The sequence below is a fragment of the Phaseolus vulgaris genome, chromosome 1 (genome assembly GCF_000499845.2).
Source record: "Phaseolus vulgaris cultivar G19833 chromosome 1, P. vulgaris v2.0, whole genome shotgun sequence".
In the NCBI taxonomy this organism is placed as follows: domain Eukaryota; kingdom Viridiplantae; phylum Streptophyta; class Magnoliopsida; order Fabales; family Fabaceae; genus Phaseolus; species Phaseolus vulgaris.
This window is the reverse complement of record NC_023759.2, coordinates 43,961,933-43,979,270: the sequence shown is the minus strand read 5'-3', so window position 1 is coordinate 43,979,270 and position 17,338 is coordinate 43,961,933. Positions and strand designations below refer to the sequence as shown.

General features: G+C 32.2%; 2 protein-coding genes across 3 annotated transcripts in view; both read right to left on the bottom strand.

The window, feature by feature from the left end:
• The window catches only part of LOC137814492 (protein SHOOT GRAVITROPISM 6), a 56,357-nt gene extending 52,421 nt beyond the window's left edge, over positions 1–3,936 (bottom strand). For both annotated transcript variants that reach the window (XM_068617265.1, XM_068617266.1), the window contains exons 1-6: positions 3,695–3,936; positions 3,517–3,607; positions 3,382–3,436; positions 3,111–3,242; positions 599–670; positions 92–182 (exon numbers count right to left, since the gene is read on the bottom strand). In XM_068617265.1, the coding sequence (XP_068473366.1) occupies positions 92–182; positions 599–670; positions 3,111–3,242; positions 3,382–3,436; positions 3,517–3,607; positions 3,695–3,725 (472 nt within the window). In that variant the 5' untranslated portion in view covers positions 3,726–3,936. The remainder of the gene's footprint in view (positions 1–91; positions 183–598; positions 671–3,110; positions 3,243–3,381; positions 3,437–3,516; positions 3,608–3,694) is intronic.
• Positions 3,937–6,876: 2,940 nt separating this feature from the next.
• LOC137814491 (uncharacterized) lies at positions 6,877–15,444 on the bottom strand. The gene is made up of 9 exons (XM_068617264.1): positions 14,888–15,444; positions 13,709–13,922; positions 13,458–13,605; positions 12,375–12,454; positions 12,243–12,285; positions 11,720–11,776; positions 11,482–11,569; positions 7,267–7,361; positions 6,877–7,184 (listed from the first exon to the last, which is right to left on the bottom strand). The coding sequence occupies exons 1-9, from the start codon at positions 15,060–15,062 to the stop codon at positions 7,089–7,091; spliced, it is 996 nt and encodes a 331-aa protein (XP_068473365.1). The 5' UTR covers positions 15,063–15,444; the 3' UTR covers positions 6,877–7,088.
• Positions 15,445–17,338: the final 1,894 nt, after the last annotated feature.

Genomic DNA, 17,338 nt, shown 5'->3' with positions numbered 1-17,338 from the left:
ATGAAAGAAAAACTCATCAGAGTTTACAATTGAATGTGATCCTACAGAATAATTTGACAGCTGATGCACATAGTTAAAAATGATTACTAACGATCAGTAGAAGCAAATTCTGCAAGGATTTGAACCATAGCCTGTAGTGCTGAATTTGTCCCAGATAAATGAAGAAAAATTTCTTCCATCATCTGCAACACAAATTCAGGGGAAAAGGAGATCAAAGACATGAGACCACGAATCCAGGGAAAAGTAGGGGATGTGCAAAAAAGAGTATATATATATAAAAGACAGTGGTACATCCCATGAAAGTAAAATGAATGGGAGATATTACTTTAGCATGATAGAAAAATATTTTAATAATTCCAAGTACAAGGATAAAGTAACACTAGGGAGTATGGACAACAGTTCTTAACTTATAATTTAACAGGTAATAAAAGAAACTGTAGTACAGTAGGGTTGCATGCAACTGATCTTTCTTTCTCTTGGTCATACTTGTTTCAAAAATGACTCTGTAAACATATATTTCCATTCTTTATTGAACTAATATTTTTAATACAAACAAAAACCAATTTCAATAGTTAAAAAGAAAAAGAATATATCTCACGAGATCAGGTAAATGTGAGCCTATTGCAACAAGTAGGCTTGTTGCTGCTCGTTGCCAGTCAGAATTTAGTTCCTGGAGAAAACAAACAATGTGAATTAAATAAAGCATTAGCCATAACATAGCAAATCTGGTAAAACCATCAGCTAGAATATTCTAAGATGACCATGATATCAAGAAAATAACATACAAGGGAGGATCCAATAAGAGTACAATAGACTTAGGATATGTTTAGATAAACTTCTCCATAAACATATTTCTTTTCATTTTTTTTCAACTATAAGTGTCTATATCTAGTGAACCTTATCCAAACACACCCTTACCATCATTTCATATAAAGGAAAGACAGATATATGAGGGTGATGTAGAACAATAAACCTAGAGTACTCATCTAATTAGGGTTTCCGACACTATGTGAAAAAGGAAATCTCTATGTGGCATAATCATGTGGGACTAATGGTGACGTTGGTTGTGAAGAAATGAAGAGGATGAAATTAATGTAAGTTGTGTGGTATGAGAGTTAGGTACACAAAGTCAAGCTGCGCAATCCAGCATATTAGTTTGCATACCCATATAAACCAAATGGTGTCAAACAGTAAAAGATTCCTAACAAACCTTGCCAGATAAATCAAAATCCCATACTCAAAGCATCGTACAACTCACAAATTCTCTTTATCTCCTTCCTCATTAACTTCTGAGTTCTGACAGTAATCATCTGATTTCTCACTCGAGTCAAAAACACAAGTTCGGACACCATAGGCCTAGCTGTAGGTCATTTTTTTTTATAAACATGTTCTTTAATACCTTCTGTACCAACCAACAATGTAAGAATGTTACAAACATAGACCAAGAAAAAATTAGCCCCCCTAGTCCTCAACTTTTTTAGTTCCAACTATATATGCAGTAACACTTTTCTAGTTCATAGTGGCCAAACTCCAATGTATGCACCGACTATACTTTAATCATCAGACCATGGCTAGCACATGTAACCTGCCTTTTTATCTTGTCCTCCAGTAAAATGAATTTCAATTTCGACAACCTTCTCTCGAGCAAATTTGCATCCATTCAATTTCCAGTAAATTATTTGTCCATGTGGAAAATGAAAGGAGGAGCAGCGAAATTTCAAACCTTGAATCACTATATGTTCAACCATCTAATAGATGAAGACCCAAAAATGGTGCTTATATCTCCCAAAAAATTATGTAAGACAGCTTAACATCCAATCCCCCAAGAATCAGACATTTTTTTTAGGAAATCACCTTTTGAAATTCAAATCAACATACAAATAATCATGGTCACCTTAAGCTTTCTTACTCTCCTACTGAAGAGAACAATAAAACTAAATAAATCAAATGTGAAGGTAACACCAATTATCAAACCTTCTAACCCTCATACTCTACGGTCTGGATCTTAAATTGACCATGTCCGATACAGCATCATAGACAACATCCATATTACATCTCAGTCACATAATTTCTAGCAAAAGGCACATGTAGAGTGTTTGCTATTCGGAGACATGCCACAATTTTCAAGGATTTTTAATCTGTGCCAATTTTATGGAACAAAGCTGCCTTCTTGGTATCTTTATGATGCCAGCTTATGGACTTTTACGCCTTTGCTATTGCAGCTGGATAGGCAATCAGTGCTTTGTTGATGTAATTTCCCTTCTGTTTTTCTTTTATTTTTATTTCTCATTCATTCAATGCAACAAACTAAATAGACAATAAAACTACTGAAGAGAACAATAAAACTAAATAAATCAAATGTGAAGGTAACACCAATTATCAAACCTTCTAACCCTCATACTCTACCGTCTGGATCTTAAATTGACCATGTCCGATACAGCATCATAGACAACATCCATATTACATCCCAGTCACATAATTTCTAGCAAAAGGCACATGTAGAGTGTTTGCTATTCGGAGACATGCCACAATTTTCAAGGATTTTTAATCTGTGCCAATTTTATGGAACAAAGCTGCCTTCTTGGTATCTTTATGATGCCAGCTTATGGACTTTTACGCCTTTGCTATTGCAGCTGGATAGGCAATCAGTGCTTTGTTGATGTAATTTCCCTTCTGTTTTTCTTTTATTTTTATTTCTCATTCATTCAATGCAACAAACTATTTCTTCTCCTTACTTTCTTAACTTCCGAGAGGTAAAAATTTCTATCAAAAAGTGGAAAAGCATTGTTAAAACTTAAAAGAAAGACCTCGTGTGTTGATAAAAAGGAAACAAGAAATTAAACGTATCCTCCATCAGTTCAAAACGGCAAAAGCCCCATGCGATCAATTCAAGCCCGCAGCCATCTCCATCTACGCGCTCCACTATATTCTATAATTAGTTTGAGTAGTTGCGAAGTAAAACCGAGTCTCCAAAAAATCACACACAAGTTAACTTACTCCTACTAAGCCAACAACGTAAATTAAAAAAGTGATCGTCACTGAATTGTGTGCATTACTGTCACTACTGCAACTAGCTACTCACTCCTGCAAGAAAACAGAAAAGAAAGCACCTTAGAGGATATTAGCTCAGCGGTAGCAATCTTAGCGAGCTTCGCCATGAAAGCAGAATCGACGTCTCTTTTGTCAAGAGCCCGAACTCCGAACGCCATCACTTGGAAAACTCCAGCCATGTTCCCAAACCGCTGAAACACCACGAGAGAGAAATAAAATAAAATCATGATCCAGTAAAACCTAAGCATCGAATGAAAAACGAGATATATATATATATATATATAGAGAGAGAGAGAGAGAGAGAGAGAGAGAGAGAAAGAAAGAACGCACCCGACGCCCACCGCGCGAAACGACAGCGCAGCAATCGAGAACGAGAAGAGGATTCCTGAAAAAGACGCAATGAATGGTGAGGATAAAGAAAGAAGCGAAATTGAAGGAACGAAATGAAATAAGAGAAGTGATTACAGTGCGGCAATGTCCTTGAGAGAGGACATGGAGGCCTTTCTGACGGAGGAGGAGTCATCGGCGAGCAAGGAGAGGAGAACCTGCACGGCCTCTGCAAGAAAGAGATTGATTGAGATTAGAAGAAGATGAATTGGAAGAGTGAAAGAATTTAACGAATGGTCGGAGAAGGAGAACGTACCGGATGCGGGAACTGAGGTTGAGGAAGCCATGGAATTGGAAGGTGCGAGAATCGCGAAGGCGAGAGCAACATAAATAGAGAGAGGTGTGGTATGGCGTGGCGAGGTGCCTCTAGACACCGGGACACACAGACACTGCTGCGCTGGTTATGTCTTGCCTTCCAGAAATTTAATATATTACTCTTTTCTTATTTTTCACACTTATTATTATCGGTCCCGTTCCATCAACGATCAACACCAAAACATTTTCTTCAGCCCTTTTGTTACAATTTAAGATGCACTCCTCCTCTTTCGCCAAAAACAAAATGTTGTTGCAGGTAAAATAATTATAAAATATTCTTTGACAGCACCACCAACATATTTTACAATTAATTAGAATTTAATAATCACGCATATAAAAAACTTACATGATTATCGAATATTTAGTTAGTTAAGATATGTGTGATTATAACTAACAACATATTTTACAATTAATTAGAATTTAATAATCACGCATATAAAAAAACTTACATGATTATCGAATATTTAGTTAGTTAAGATATGCGGGATTATAACTAACAACATATTTTACAATTAATTAGAATTTAATAATCACTCATATAACATTTTTTTTCTTATTTTAAATCATTTTTAAAATCATTATGATGAAAGAACTATACTCACAACCGAACAAAATCACTGTTAATATCATTTTGAAATAACTATTATAAAACTACAACTTATTTTAGATAATAATAAATTTTGAATTTTAACACTTTGTTTGCTTAAAAAATCTCTTGATAACTAGCTTTTTTTTCAAATAATCCACCAAACTCAATATGCATTTTTTCCTCCATCTTAAGTCAGTAAATTTATTATTTGTGACAATTTATAATTACATGTCAAAAATCAAATGTTAGTATACATTATTTATTTTAATTTTTTATTAGTTTTGTTTAAGTTTTGATTTATATGAAATTTTAAATAATATAAAGAAAGTTAATGCGACCTTATTAAAAATATACAGAAGGTGATTATTTTTTATTAAAAACATAAAGAAAGTGAATATTTATTTACAAAATAAAAATTATATAAGTATCATGTTATTAGAAATATATAAGCGAAATAGATGTGTATTTTAAAATTATAGGAAGGATTATAACACTGGGAGATGTATTTTTCTTTTTTTTAATTGTTTATGAGAATAGGAAACAATTTCTATAAAAAAATTTAAAAAAATAACTTTTACAATACAAACATGTTTTAAGTTGATTTGTTTTTATTTAAGAGTTTAACTTGATACATATTAAATATATATATATATATATAATCTTGACTTATTAGATAATAATTATGATCTCATATAATATTTTAGATCATACTTACTTTTTCATATTTTTTCAGGTATAATTGTTCTATCAGTTGTTAGTTGTAATATCAGTTGTAACTGTTGTTTCACGTCTATTGGTGAAGTGTTAAATTCAAAAAATATTGGTTGGATGCTAACAATTCTAGCATGGTTCTAACACAATTTTAAAAATGACAAATACATTCATTTTCTAAACACTCAAATTTATTGTGTAAATTTTTATTATGATTATAAAAATAAGAAATAAATTATTTTAAACTAGCCATAAGAAATATTTTTCTACCAAAAAAAAAGAGACATACTTGTGCATATAAATTCAATTTATATAGTTCATAATTATATATATTTGTCATGCCTTGCATCTTGAATATTATAAGTGTCTGTTACCTAGGTTGTAACTGCTCTTTCAGTTGTAACTGTTCTATCAGTTGTAAGTTGCAACTGTTCTATCAGTCAGTTGTAAGTTGTAACTGTTCTATCAGTCAGTTGTAAGTTGTAACTGTTCTATCAATTGTAACTGTTTTATCAGTTGTAACTTGTAACTATTCTATCAGTTGTAAGTTGTAACTGCTCTGCTCTATCAGTTGTAATTGTTCTATCAGTTGTAAGTTGTAACTGCTTTATCAGTCTTATATAAATATAGTACCCAATAATAACTTAATTAATAAAATATATTATTTTATTTTTCTTCTTTTCTTTTCCTTCTTTTTAAATGAGATACATAAAACTAAGAAAATTTATTGTCTAATCAAATATAAAGTTCATAGGTTTAAAGGTAAAATCGGTCTCTTCATTTCATAATAAATGGAGGGCTTATCGTTAAGATTATCTATTTACTTCTCTAAAAATATTAGTTACATTAAAATATGATGACATTATATAGTGAATGCATTGTTTTTTAACTATAAGTTAAAATCGTGCAAACTCTTTTTTATTAATACCAATTTTGATAGAAAGTAAGGACATGTCGAGAGAGAAGTAATATATTATCTATGCAAGTATTCTTCGTGATTTCATTTAAAATATAACATTTCATACCTTCTCCTCTTTAATTTTAAGGATTAGAAGGCCACCTAATTGAATAATTAAATTTTGTGTTTAGCAGATCATTGTATAATAATAAACATTTGAATTTGCTTCTTCTATTTAAAGTGATGCAGTGACCTTTTTTTTCTTGCGTGGAACGAACGTGTAGATTTTCTTCAGAAACAGTATTTCATGTTCCCTTTCGTCTTTTACTTGTTCATTTCATTCTTTTGGCTTGTTCGTTTCCAGCTTATCATTTTGTTTTTTCATCATGTTGGTATTATAGACTTTATTGTAAATTTCGGCCAAATTGAATAAGACGCACATACGAGCCTGAATATTTGATAAACCATTTGCAACACCCATTGCTGTGAATCACCAATAATACAGATTAAAGTGGTTGGGTAGTCACTGGTTTCATCATCGATAGATAATGTTTCCCTCACAAATTCACTTTTTCTCTCATCAACAAATTTCTAGCAAAGACACATAACCTGTATTTGGAAATTCAAGCATGGTACAATAATGAACCTCTCAAGACGGATGCTTACAAATCAGAATATTTCAATTATACCCTATAATATCTTTTGATTTTTTGACCAAATATTTCAAACTGGTTTAATGATTAACGTATATTGATAAAATAATCATTAAGGTTTGACAAATATTTCCTAATAATAGATCAAGAAACAATACTTAACAACTGTAATTATGAGTTTATCTTTCTTGGGTTCTTTTGCCTTATTTTTAGTAAATTATACGAAATATGACCATAAAGAAAATCTAAACTAAACAAATGGAAAATGGAGATTTGATTGGAGAACTAATCTGATATTCCATTAAATTCTGATATGGTTTTTACAGATAGTAATGTAATATGAGACTGCATAGTCCTACAAAATTTTACAGAGCAAGTAGAAACAGATTTTTGAATTTGCATATTTCATGATTATTATGGTTAAAGAAAGGAAATTAGGCTGCAAACATTTGAAATATGCATTACTGGTAATCGTGGTCAAAATTCAAAAAGGAGAACCAATTGGAGCTGCAAGGCCGAGGTACCGCATTATCTTTAACCGGCGAAGCTTTCTTTCTGATTTCACTGGATATGTAACCTCCTGGAAAACAATTTATTCATTAAGCCCGTGACAGACAAGTTCAAATAGTGATCATGCCACAAGTTGTAAATTGGAAACTTACATCAAAGTGAACTTTGGGTTTACGTTCCCTTTTCCCCCTTCGTCTCTCTTGACAATCATCAATTGTTTTGCTTGTGGTCCTAGAAGGGCATTTATCTGTTTAAACCATAACTTCATATTAAAAAGGAAAAAAGAACAACCAAAAAGAATAAACCATTGCCAATCAGTAGATAGCTGTCGAGTCTGACAAACACACAAGACATACAAGGACATTCAATGATGCATGGATAAAAACAATGCACATGGAACTCTCTATGAAGATAAGTGTCCCAGAATCCTTTGTTTGGTAAAAGTATTTGCTAAATAGAACTGTGACTAATCATAATCATATCACTGAAAGCCCTACCTGTTGTTGAAAATTAAAATATTTTCAATGGAGTCACCACCTTTGTTGTGCTCCTTGTTGCAACAGGCAACGATTTTATTGAGGACTTCACAAATATTGTTCGACTTTTAGTAAACATCATTTTACTCCATTGGTTGATTTTGCACAACAATTTGAAGATGAACCGCATGTTGTTGTTAGGTGAGGATGTGAATCGGGAAATATAATCCAATCTCTCTAAAAGCCGTGAAACCTCCTCTTTTGGCGAGAAAGTGGCATTTCAATACTGGCAGATCAGATCCACTTCAACTCCATTTTAGTTGACTGCAAACCCCCAACTTGTCAGACTTCATGCCAAAAGAGCATTCAGTTGGGTTAGCCTCTTACAACTTCCTCAAACACTTTTAACACTTTTTGCAAATAACTTAAATGACTTTGTGATCATGCCTGTAAACTTTAATCTTAGTATATATCAGGTCATGAATCAAAGTCACCATTGTTCTTTGGTATGTTACCCCAAAAAAAATTCACCTAAATGAAATAACCCTAAGTGGCAAAAAGTGACCAGCAGTTGCGGAGATTGAAAATATACTACTGGGGGGTGGTCAAATTTTCAAAAAAATAATTTTTATATTATTTATTAATGTTTAAAAAAAAATTGGGGCATATATATTGGGGTGCCATGGCCCCCTGGGCCTCCTACTGATATCTGCCAGTGGGTGTGATGATCATTATTTTCTCCTTTTCTTTAACAATCTTAACTTGATTGTATCCAAAGAAGTCATCCTTTAAAGAAAATAAAGAATGTTAATTTGTATAGTGTGCTAGCAAATCAATATACGGTACAAGAAATAAGAACATCTTCAAGGTTGGCTCTATTTAGGTTTTGATAATTAACACAACTTTGTCATCTTTCTTAGGAACTAGCACTATATTGGAAATTCATTATAGGCATTTCCCAACAGCAAGAAAATCAATATAAAATTGTTTCCTGTCCTTATCTCTGGTTTTTAAAGAGATTTTCGTTTCATTTGTCTTCACTTTTGGAAGTGAAGTAAATTTTGACTTCAAGGGAAATATGTGTTCCACTATTGTAGTATCAAGGTGTGACATTATCATAATATGACCAAGCAAAGACATCAATATACTAAGTAAAAGTTTTATCTGCTTGTGGCATTCATCTTTCCTAATGAATGCGCACATTTTGTACACACGCACTTCATTTGCTAGTCTCACTAACTCCACCTCTCTTGGCCTTGGGGTCATTGATTCTGCATATTTTAGGTAATAAGTCTCTTTTCTCATTCATTTCCCAATCTGGTTATTTACCCTTTCTAAGCTGCATCTTCTATTGTTGGTACTGTCCATCTTCTCCTGTCTCTCTCCATTTACAATATCCTTGGGTCTCCATTTGATTTATTATCTCGTAGTAGTCTCTCCTATTCTCTTGATTATATTATTTCTTTTACTAAAGACTTTGTTTTCTTATAGGGCCAGAATTCATGACGAACGATTGGCAATAGATGTGAGTATCACAGTCTTTATCAACTTCGGACCAATGCTCAGGTTGGCCTGATGGTGGATTCCCCTTCCTTTATCCATGCTCAATTGGGCAATTCTGCCCTTGCCAAGCTTTAATACCTTGTAACGCATTTGACTAAGTTGTTTACTTTGTCTTGTGAGTTGTGTCAATTAGAAAAACACAATTGTAGTACTTTTCCTAGTAGTGTCTCCAATAGAATCTTATCTCCTTTTGCTTTAGTTCACTCAGATATTTGGGAACCAAGTTGTGTTAGGTTTACTTTAGAATTTTGATATTTTATAACTTTCATTGATGATTATTCTTGATATACTTAGTTGCTCTTAATAAAAAATCATTCTAAGTTGTTTTCCATAGTTCAATCCTTTTATAATGAAGTTAAAAAATCAATTTGGTGATTTTATTTTATTTTTCTTAGTGAAAATGATCGTTGTATATACCTCTTGCCTTCTTTTCAGACTTTCATGACTTCCTATGTCTTAAAAAGTGAACTTTAAGTCTAACTCAATCTCACAAAACTAATTTCTAAGTTAAGATTTGCACCCCACTTATATCGTATAATTTGGTCATATATATAGTTGATTTAGGATCTGCAACACTTCCCCTCACACCGAGGACATCTAGAATTGGAATAGAGGGATCTCAATATTAGGTAATACGATAGACCCAACAAACCTAGTTAGAATAGACACTAATAAACTTTGATACCATCTTAGAAAGTGGACTTTAAGGCTAATTTAACTTCACAAAACTGCCTTGTTAAGGTGACGTTTACACCCCACTTATATATTATAATTTGGTCATATATATAGTCGATGCAGATATCCGGCACTGGTATTCTTTCATGTCATCTTTTCTCCTCAACAACCAAACAAAGTTGTTAAACTCTGCTTGGTCCACTTTTCGTACTTTTAGTTGACTTAAAAACACTACAAACTTAAGATCAACTTTGGACTAGCGAGTGTGATCCTTCATCAATGGAAGCATGTATCAAGGTAAGACAATCAAATAATGTTGTCCCTTAAGCCAGAGCTTGATATGAAATGTCCGAATGTCATGATTACTATCACCAAACTTGTCAATGGAGAGTGGGGCATTGGCATAGTCAGTAAAGATAGAAAATTCAAACCTACCACTAGCAGAAAAAACCATGATCAGATGGAGAGAGAGAGAAAACAACAACCAAATCTTCACAATCACATAGCTAGGACCATATTGAAGGAGGAGACATTGAGGCAAGTCCAGTGTTAGTGAGAACAAGCAAAACGATGGTCGGACACGTTGTCACCAATAATTAAAGGAGAGAGAAACACAACATCATCCGTGTGTGCATGAGAATGCATGGCTGGTCTAATGACCGCAACTCCAACGATGCAATGGTCGCCTAGGCAAGGTAACTCAAATAGTGGGGTTGTTGGTCGAAAAGCTAATGACAGTGAAGAAATGGTAGAAAATAGATGGAAAAATGTGCATACCAAAGAAAGGATGCTAGAAATTGGAAAGAGACAGTTTTTCAAAAATAAAAATTGACACTGATGGACAATGGGTCCACTAGGAGGGCATAGATTCGAATTAGGTTCTATATACCATTTAGAGATAAAAGATATAAAGTCATATGATGGAGTCCTTGTGTGTTTAAAGCACAACAAAGGAACATTATATATATCTCATATAGTAAAAAGTAAAATACATTTATCAATATTGAATGAGATTGACGTTGTTCATAACATTTTCGTGGAAAAAGTTGAAGGTATCAATATTAGAATCACTACCAATAATTACGTATGGGATCTCAATGGAAGGAGTTGGGCATAATTAGACCCAACACATATAGTGACATACACAACAAACCATATTTTGACAAGTGTTATAGTTGACAATAGTTTCTCATTGAAAGTGACCTCAAAAGAGACACTTGAAAATGTATCATCTAATGAATGATACATGAATTCAAGCATAGTGGTAAGTAGAACTTTTGATGGGTCTCATAAAGAAGTGATTGCAAAGATAAATTTGTCAATTCAATTTATGGTGTTACATTTGAGGTAACAATTCATAAGATAGAGAGGAACTAAATCTTTCCATTTCATATTGTATTTGATAGTTAGATGTGAACTAAATCTTCAAACTATTGCACAAAATCAACCATATGGAATGGAACGGAATGATGGTTTCCAAGAAGCCTTTGTGAAATTGCAAATTGTCTAGTTGAATGACTATTTGTCACAATGCGGTTATAGAGGTTGAAAATCTTTTATTTTCTATTTTATGGCATCCTCCATTGTGGCCCTTGTTGTGACATCTCACTTCACTATACACAAAATAATTTAGAGTAGAAATCAAGACAGTACCAAATAGACGTTCTTGCATATCAGATTGAGGAGAACTATCAGCTGTCAACTTTCGGCAAGAACTAAGTTGTGCCTTCTTCTGTAATGCCTAGTATCATAAAATAAAAATATAAATAAAAAAGTCTTACCGAGAATGGGGGAGGGGTTATAAAATAGATAATATACAGGCTCTGTTGGCTGAAATTGTAAAATTTATTGGAGCAAAACAAAGTGAAGTTTTGCTTTACATTAAACATACTTGCTTTAAAGCCTGTTGAAAATCTTCTGAAGGGTTATTGCTCCTTGCTTCGAAGGACTGAAATAAAATCATGTACAGAAAATGATTAAGCAAACAATCATAGAACTACCTTCTTCACAATTGTTGAAATTCAAGTCCTGCTTAACAGAAAACTGTGTAAAATATCTCCCTAATTCCATAACAACCAACCTCTCAACAGAAAGGAAAAGGGAAATTCATAAAACTTAAAATAAAAATTAGAATAGAAGGATTGGCAACAGCAGAGACAATATGATTATTTTTAGCTCAGTACAAAAATTAGGCTACATGCTGCATGGAAACATATTAGAAAATTGAGAAATAAGCATTTATTCACCCTCTGCTTTCTCATTTAGAGGATGACAACGAGGCATTCTACATGCCTCCTCTTCTAGGATGGCTTTACTTAGATGTTAAATATCAATAAAATGTATACCATATGTACAAAAGCATCATGAACTTATCATATGTACAAAAGCATATTGCATGAAAAGGATTAACTCACTTCCTCAAAAGTTGAAATATCTGTCATTGGATCAATCCAGGCACTGATAAGGAACAAAGAAACATTCAGTACAATAAGTAGACAAGTCAGACAAACCAAGAAAATTCCATCAGGAAAATATATGAGAAATACCTGGGAAGATTTCCATAAAAATGCACTAAAACATGTCCATCACTACCAGGTTTGGATAACGCAGATGTTTCTTCCATGATCTGAAATGTGTATTTTCTTAATTAATATAGATAAATGGGCTATGAAATTTAAAAGCAAACAGTGACAGAGAAATAAACTCCATGCCAAAGTCATAAGCTGATCTATTTTATTAACTATTATGTTTAGAAGGTTGGATTCAAAAACATCGGAAGTATGACAGATTTGCACCAATAGTTTTGATCTTGTAAACTACAAAAACGTTCAAATAATTGGTTTTCCTCATATTTCTTGTAGTTTAGCAGCTTGAGAAAAGTTTTGACAAATCAAGTACCATAGATATGAATAGGCAAAAAAGTTCAATCTTCAATAATTAAAGGATTACAAATTTCAAGTGAACAATAATTGATTTAAAACATTGATTTTAACTTCGACAGTTCCCATGAGTGAACATTGTCACAAAAATTTCCGAAGGAATAGACAGGAACATGGTGGAATGGGTAAAATAAAGAAATAAAGGGTTTATCAAAGTTTGCCGAGATAATAAAGATGATAATACATCGATTATTAAAAAAGGAAAAGATCGTGACGCTTAAACTGATTATAGATTAAGTTGAAAGAAATAGATGAAATATATTTCTGAGATGTTTTACAAATGTGATTAAGGAAAGAAATAATAGGTAATAAAAGAAAGAAATAATGGATAATTAAAGTTGTACAAATCAAATCACTACCAAATCTGTCATAATAAATAGGGAATGAAATCTGCACTTAATTACAGAATAATTCTCCTGATTATGCAGCAGATTATTCTATTGATTATATGAAAAGTCATTTTAAAATTTGAAAGTAAGTTCTCCAGTTTTAAAGAAGACAAGGACATGTTACAATATCCTGATGTCAGTGAATTTTCCTGAAGAACTTAGGTGGTAAGTGAACTCGTAAAATCAAGAGACTCTTCAAAGCTGCCAGTAAGAGATTATGGACTTTGTAACTGTGGATTTTTTTTGTCTATCATATGCCATATTGACTCATGAACCAGCACACAGATATAAAAGTAAATACCTCAGCAGGCCACCACAATTGACAATCTGTCCTCGCCCATACAACACTTCCAGGAGTTGCAGCTTGAGAACTGCTATCACTTATAGATGATTCAAGAGGTGTAGATTCTGACATCTTGGAAATATCATTTTTTTCATTGCAATCATCCCTGTATAGAAACAAGAAACTTTAAGTTTCAGTCAACTAAAACATAAAAGCCGAAAGGTCTTAATCTCCACTTATTTGCACTAGCATGCTTGCACAAAACAAACCTATTGCTGCCAAGATCAAGACTTTCATCTTGAACAGCTGAATCCACTTCCACAACTGCGGCATCAAAAAACTCAGATGAACATACTGATCTACCCTCTTGGTAAATGCTGCACCGAACCATCATATTCTCAGAAAATTGTTTCGTTGTCATTCCCCTTCCCTGCAAACTTCTTGCAGTGACATTGCTCAACCTCACTTCACCAGAAGACGAACCTGCATGAAAATTAGTCAGATCAAAGATCAGCCATATATTTTAACAAAATTCAACCAAAGTTTCCTAATGAAAAATAGACACTGGGTTTAAATCCTAACTGAATGGTTAAATTAATTTGAATCACATGTTACACATAGCAAGATGTTAAAAGGAAGAGAGCAAACTACCGGCAAAACCTCAACGCTTGGCAACATCAACAACAAAGTTTTAGAGTACCAAATGTATAAAACTAGCCTGAAAAAAGTCATATGGATCTAAGAAACAAAATTAATTCTTTCAAAATTTTGACAAAAGCTTATCAAAAACATATTATATCAATGGAGGGACTCAACCTTAAAGACTGTAAAGGTCCATGCAAAAAACAGCATATTCTGAACTTTTCCTCTAACACAAAATACACATGACAAAAGATTGAAATAAAAAAGTTACAAAAAAATTTCAGTACACACAGACCATTTAGCATGGTAACAAAAGAATGATTTCATTCCAAGCAACAAGTACGTAGACACGGTTATTTCGTAGCTCAACCACATTGCTAACAAACTACCATCCTAATAACTTTTTAAAAGAACATAATCATCTACGAAGACGTGACACAATAAACAGCAAATCGAACTGCTTCCGACCAAAGAAGGAGGAAGGGATTTCATAATCTAATTGCCAATTGCTTGTCTTACTATACAAAAACATTACAATTTCAATTGTTTTGAGAAGCACCGAACAGAAAAGCAGAAAATGAACTAAATACGGGGGATCGCACGAATGGCACTAGCTTTGCAGTCAACAGTTGACGATTAATTCAAAGAGAAACGAAAGAACGATCCCCACATAAAAATGACCAAAATGAATTAGCAACAATAAGCCCACACAGTGAAGAATAATGAAATTCCATATCGAAACGAAATTGAGGAAAGAGTAGAGCAAACATGAAAGAAGGAAATTGAGAAGAGGCAGAAAAAGGTACCAGAAGCAGGGTTAGAGAAGGAGGAGGGAGTGCGTGTGAAGACAGAGAAATCAGTGCGACGCTTGGGAGGTGAGCTTCTTGGCTGTTGAGAATGTTTTGGCATGTGAATTGTCAATTGGGTGTTCCTTTGGTTATTATTGTTGTTGTTGTGAGGTGTTGTTCTCTTCTTGGCCATTGGTGTGAAGGAAGAAACAGAGGAACCCTAGAGGAGGTTGGCAACAAAATCTTGCAGCATTGACGACGTTGAAACTACGGAAGCATTAGTATTTGCAAGTTAAGATGCGGGCCACCTATTCCACAAGTCGTTATTATTCCTTAATCCTAGTAAGTCCCAACCCAACAGAAATCGGAATTCTAGGACGAAAACATTTTCCTTAAACTTGACACTTGCCAGTTGCCACCACCACTACCGACTAAAATACTGCTCCAACACACCGTGTTACTGCTCACTCCACATCTTATGTTCCATAATCCATAACTTCCTTCTTTCCAACTGCAAGGAACAAACATGTCCAAATTTGTTTTTATACTTTTCCTCATAAAATATATTCAAAATTAATCACAACAAAATTAAACATCACATCATATATGTATACAATTTTAACTTATTTTATTAGAAAATATTTTTTTAATCGGAATCCCCAACATCAATCTAACCAATTTACTTATGATTGAATTGATTCATATAGAATCATTAGATTTTTTTACTTAAAAATATTAAACGAGAATATATGAAAAATGAAAAAAATAATAATTAAATGACCAAAGCTAGAATAGTAAACTCTAAGGACAGTAAAGATATAAAAAAATTATGTAGTTGAACTAAAAATAAAAATCTGATGTATGAATTAGTTGAATTTGCAGAAAATTAATTTTGCTCATTATACTTTAGTTTTCTTTATTTAAGTACTCAAACTTTAGAAAAAAAAGGTGAAACTGACTCTCACCTCAACTCAAGCAACATTTTCACTCTGGTGGCGAGCAAGTGTATGTAACGTGATAAATTTCAATTTAAATAATTAATTTATATATTTGATAATAGAAATAACTTTAAAAATGGTAGATTGCTCTAAATAAAATAAAAAAGAACTTGCCTTTAATAAAAAAAAATGGTTCAATTATTTGTAAGGTTTATTTCACTTTAACTGGTTTGATAGAAAACAAAGAAATAGCACATGTAAGAGCTAGGAATTACAATGGATGTCGTTGACTTATTGATTCTTTAAGTTCTTTCTTTCAAAGGTTGGTTCCTCAATTCTATGATAAGAAAAATCTCAAAGAAAATAAGCAAACTAAATTAGAAACATCAACCCTAATTTATGTTGTCAATCAAAAAGCTAAAACTACACATCAACATAAAGATTAACTCGTTCACACATTAATCAGGTATTTTATAAGGAAAATATCAAATGCTTAACCAACTTCACATAGGATAAAAATGATTTCCATGTTAAAAAACTAAAATAAGAAAAATGTAAAAAAAATATTTGCATATCGATTATTAGAATTCATTATAAAAAATAAATACTCTTTGATGGCAGTGACAACAATACAAGAGAGTGGTGAAGAAAATGAAAAATACATATAAAAAATTAAGACAAAGGAAGACAAGGAGGAGAATGTGAGCTGTGGACTTTTAGATCCATAGATTTTATAAAAGCAAAAATATAAAAACCACGTTAAGGTATAAAAATTCACATAGAGGTCTTGATTAAGTACAAGTCAACTCATATAAAGCATGCATATGAAGTCTGGTTGAGTTGACTTACTGATAGATTGAACTGAAATTTTGACTAGAAAACATTTAACTTCTTTTTTATTTATACAGGCTTAATATCCTTGAAATATTTCCTTTTATTTTATAATATTTCACTAATAACATGCTTTTCAGAAACAGAAGTTGATGAGATAGGATTCTTTTTATTCTAAATTTTTTCAAATTTAATTTGAGTTTTATTAACAAATTTATCATTAACTTTAAACCATATCAGACAACCAAAACCAAATATATTAGTCAACATCAAATCTTTCAAAATATTATAATTAATTATTAAATACCTTAAATAATTTAAAAGGCATTGAGTGATTGTTGGTAGAAATGTTGTTAATATAAAATTAATATATATATATATATACTACAAATTATGAAATAGAAATCAATTTTATAGACAAAAATAATTAATTGCTATAAATGACTAAATTAAATACCATTTTATAGACTAAAAAATTTGTAGTTTCTATTATTGTTAAATGATTTTAAATTGGTATCTAATTAGCTACCAAGATTTTTCTACCAAATTTAAAATATAAATAATTGGTAGTTAAAACATTTGTAGCTAATTAGATATCAATTTAGAAATTATTTAACAATAATAAAAACTAATTTAGAAACCAATTTTTTTTTAGTTTCTAAAATAGTCTCTACTTTAGTTATTATAACAACTAATTATT

Excerpts from the sequence above, each read along its gene's own strand:
- LOC137814491 (XM_068617264.1), bottom strand. The coding sequence starts at position 15,062 with ATGGCCAAGAAGAGAACAACACCTCACAACAACAACAATAATAACCAA. Across the intron at positions 12,286-12,374 it reads TTTTATGGAAATCTTCCCAG|TGCCTGGATTGATCCAATGA; the intron begins GTATTTCTCATA and ends GTTCCTTATCAG. Across the intron at positions 7,362-11,481 it reads TATGCAAGAACGTCTATTTG|ATAAATGCCCTTCTAGGACC; the intron begins GTACTGTCTTGA and ends TGGTTTAAACAG.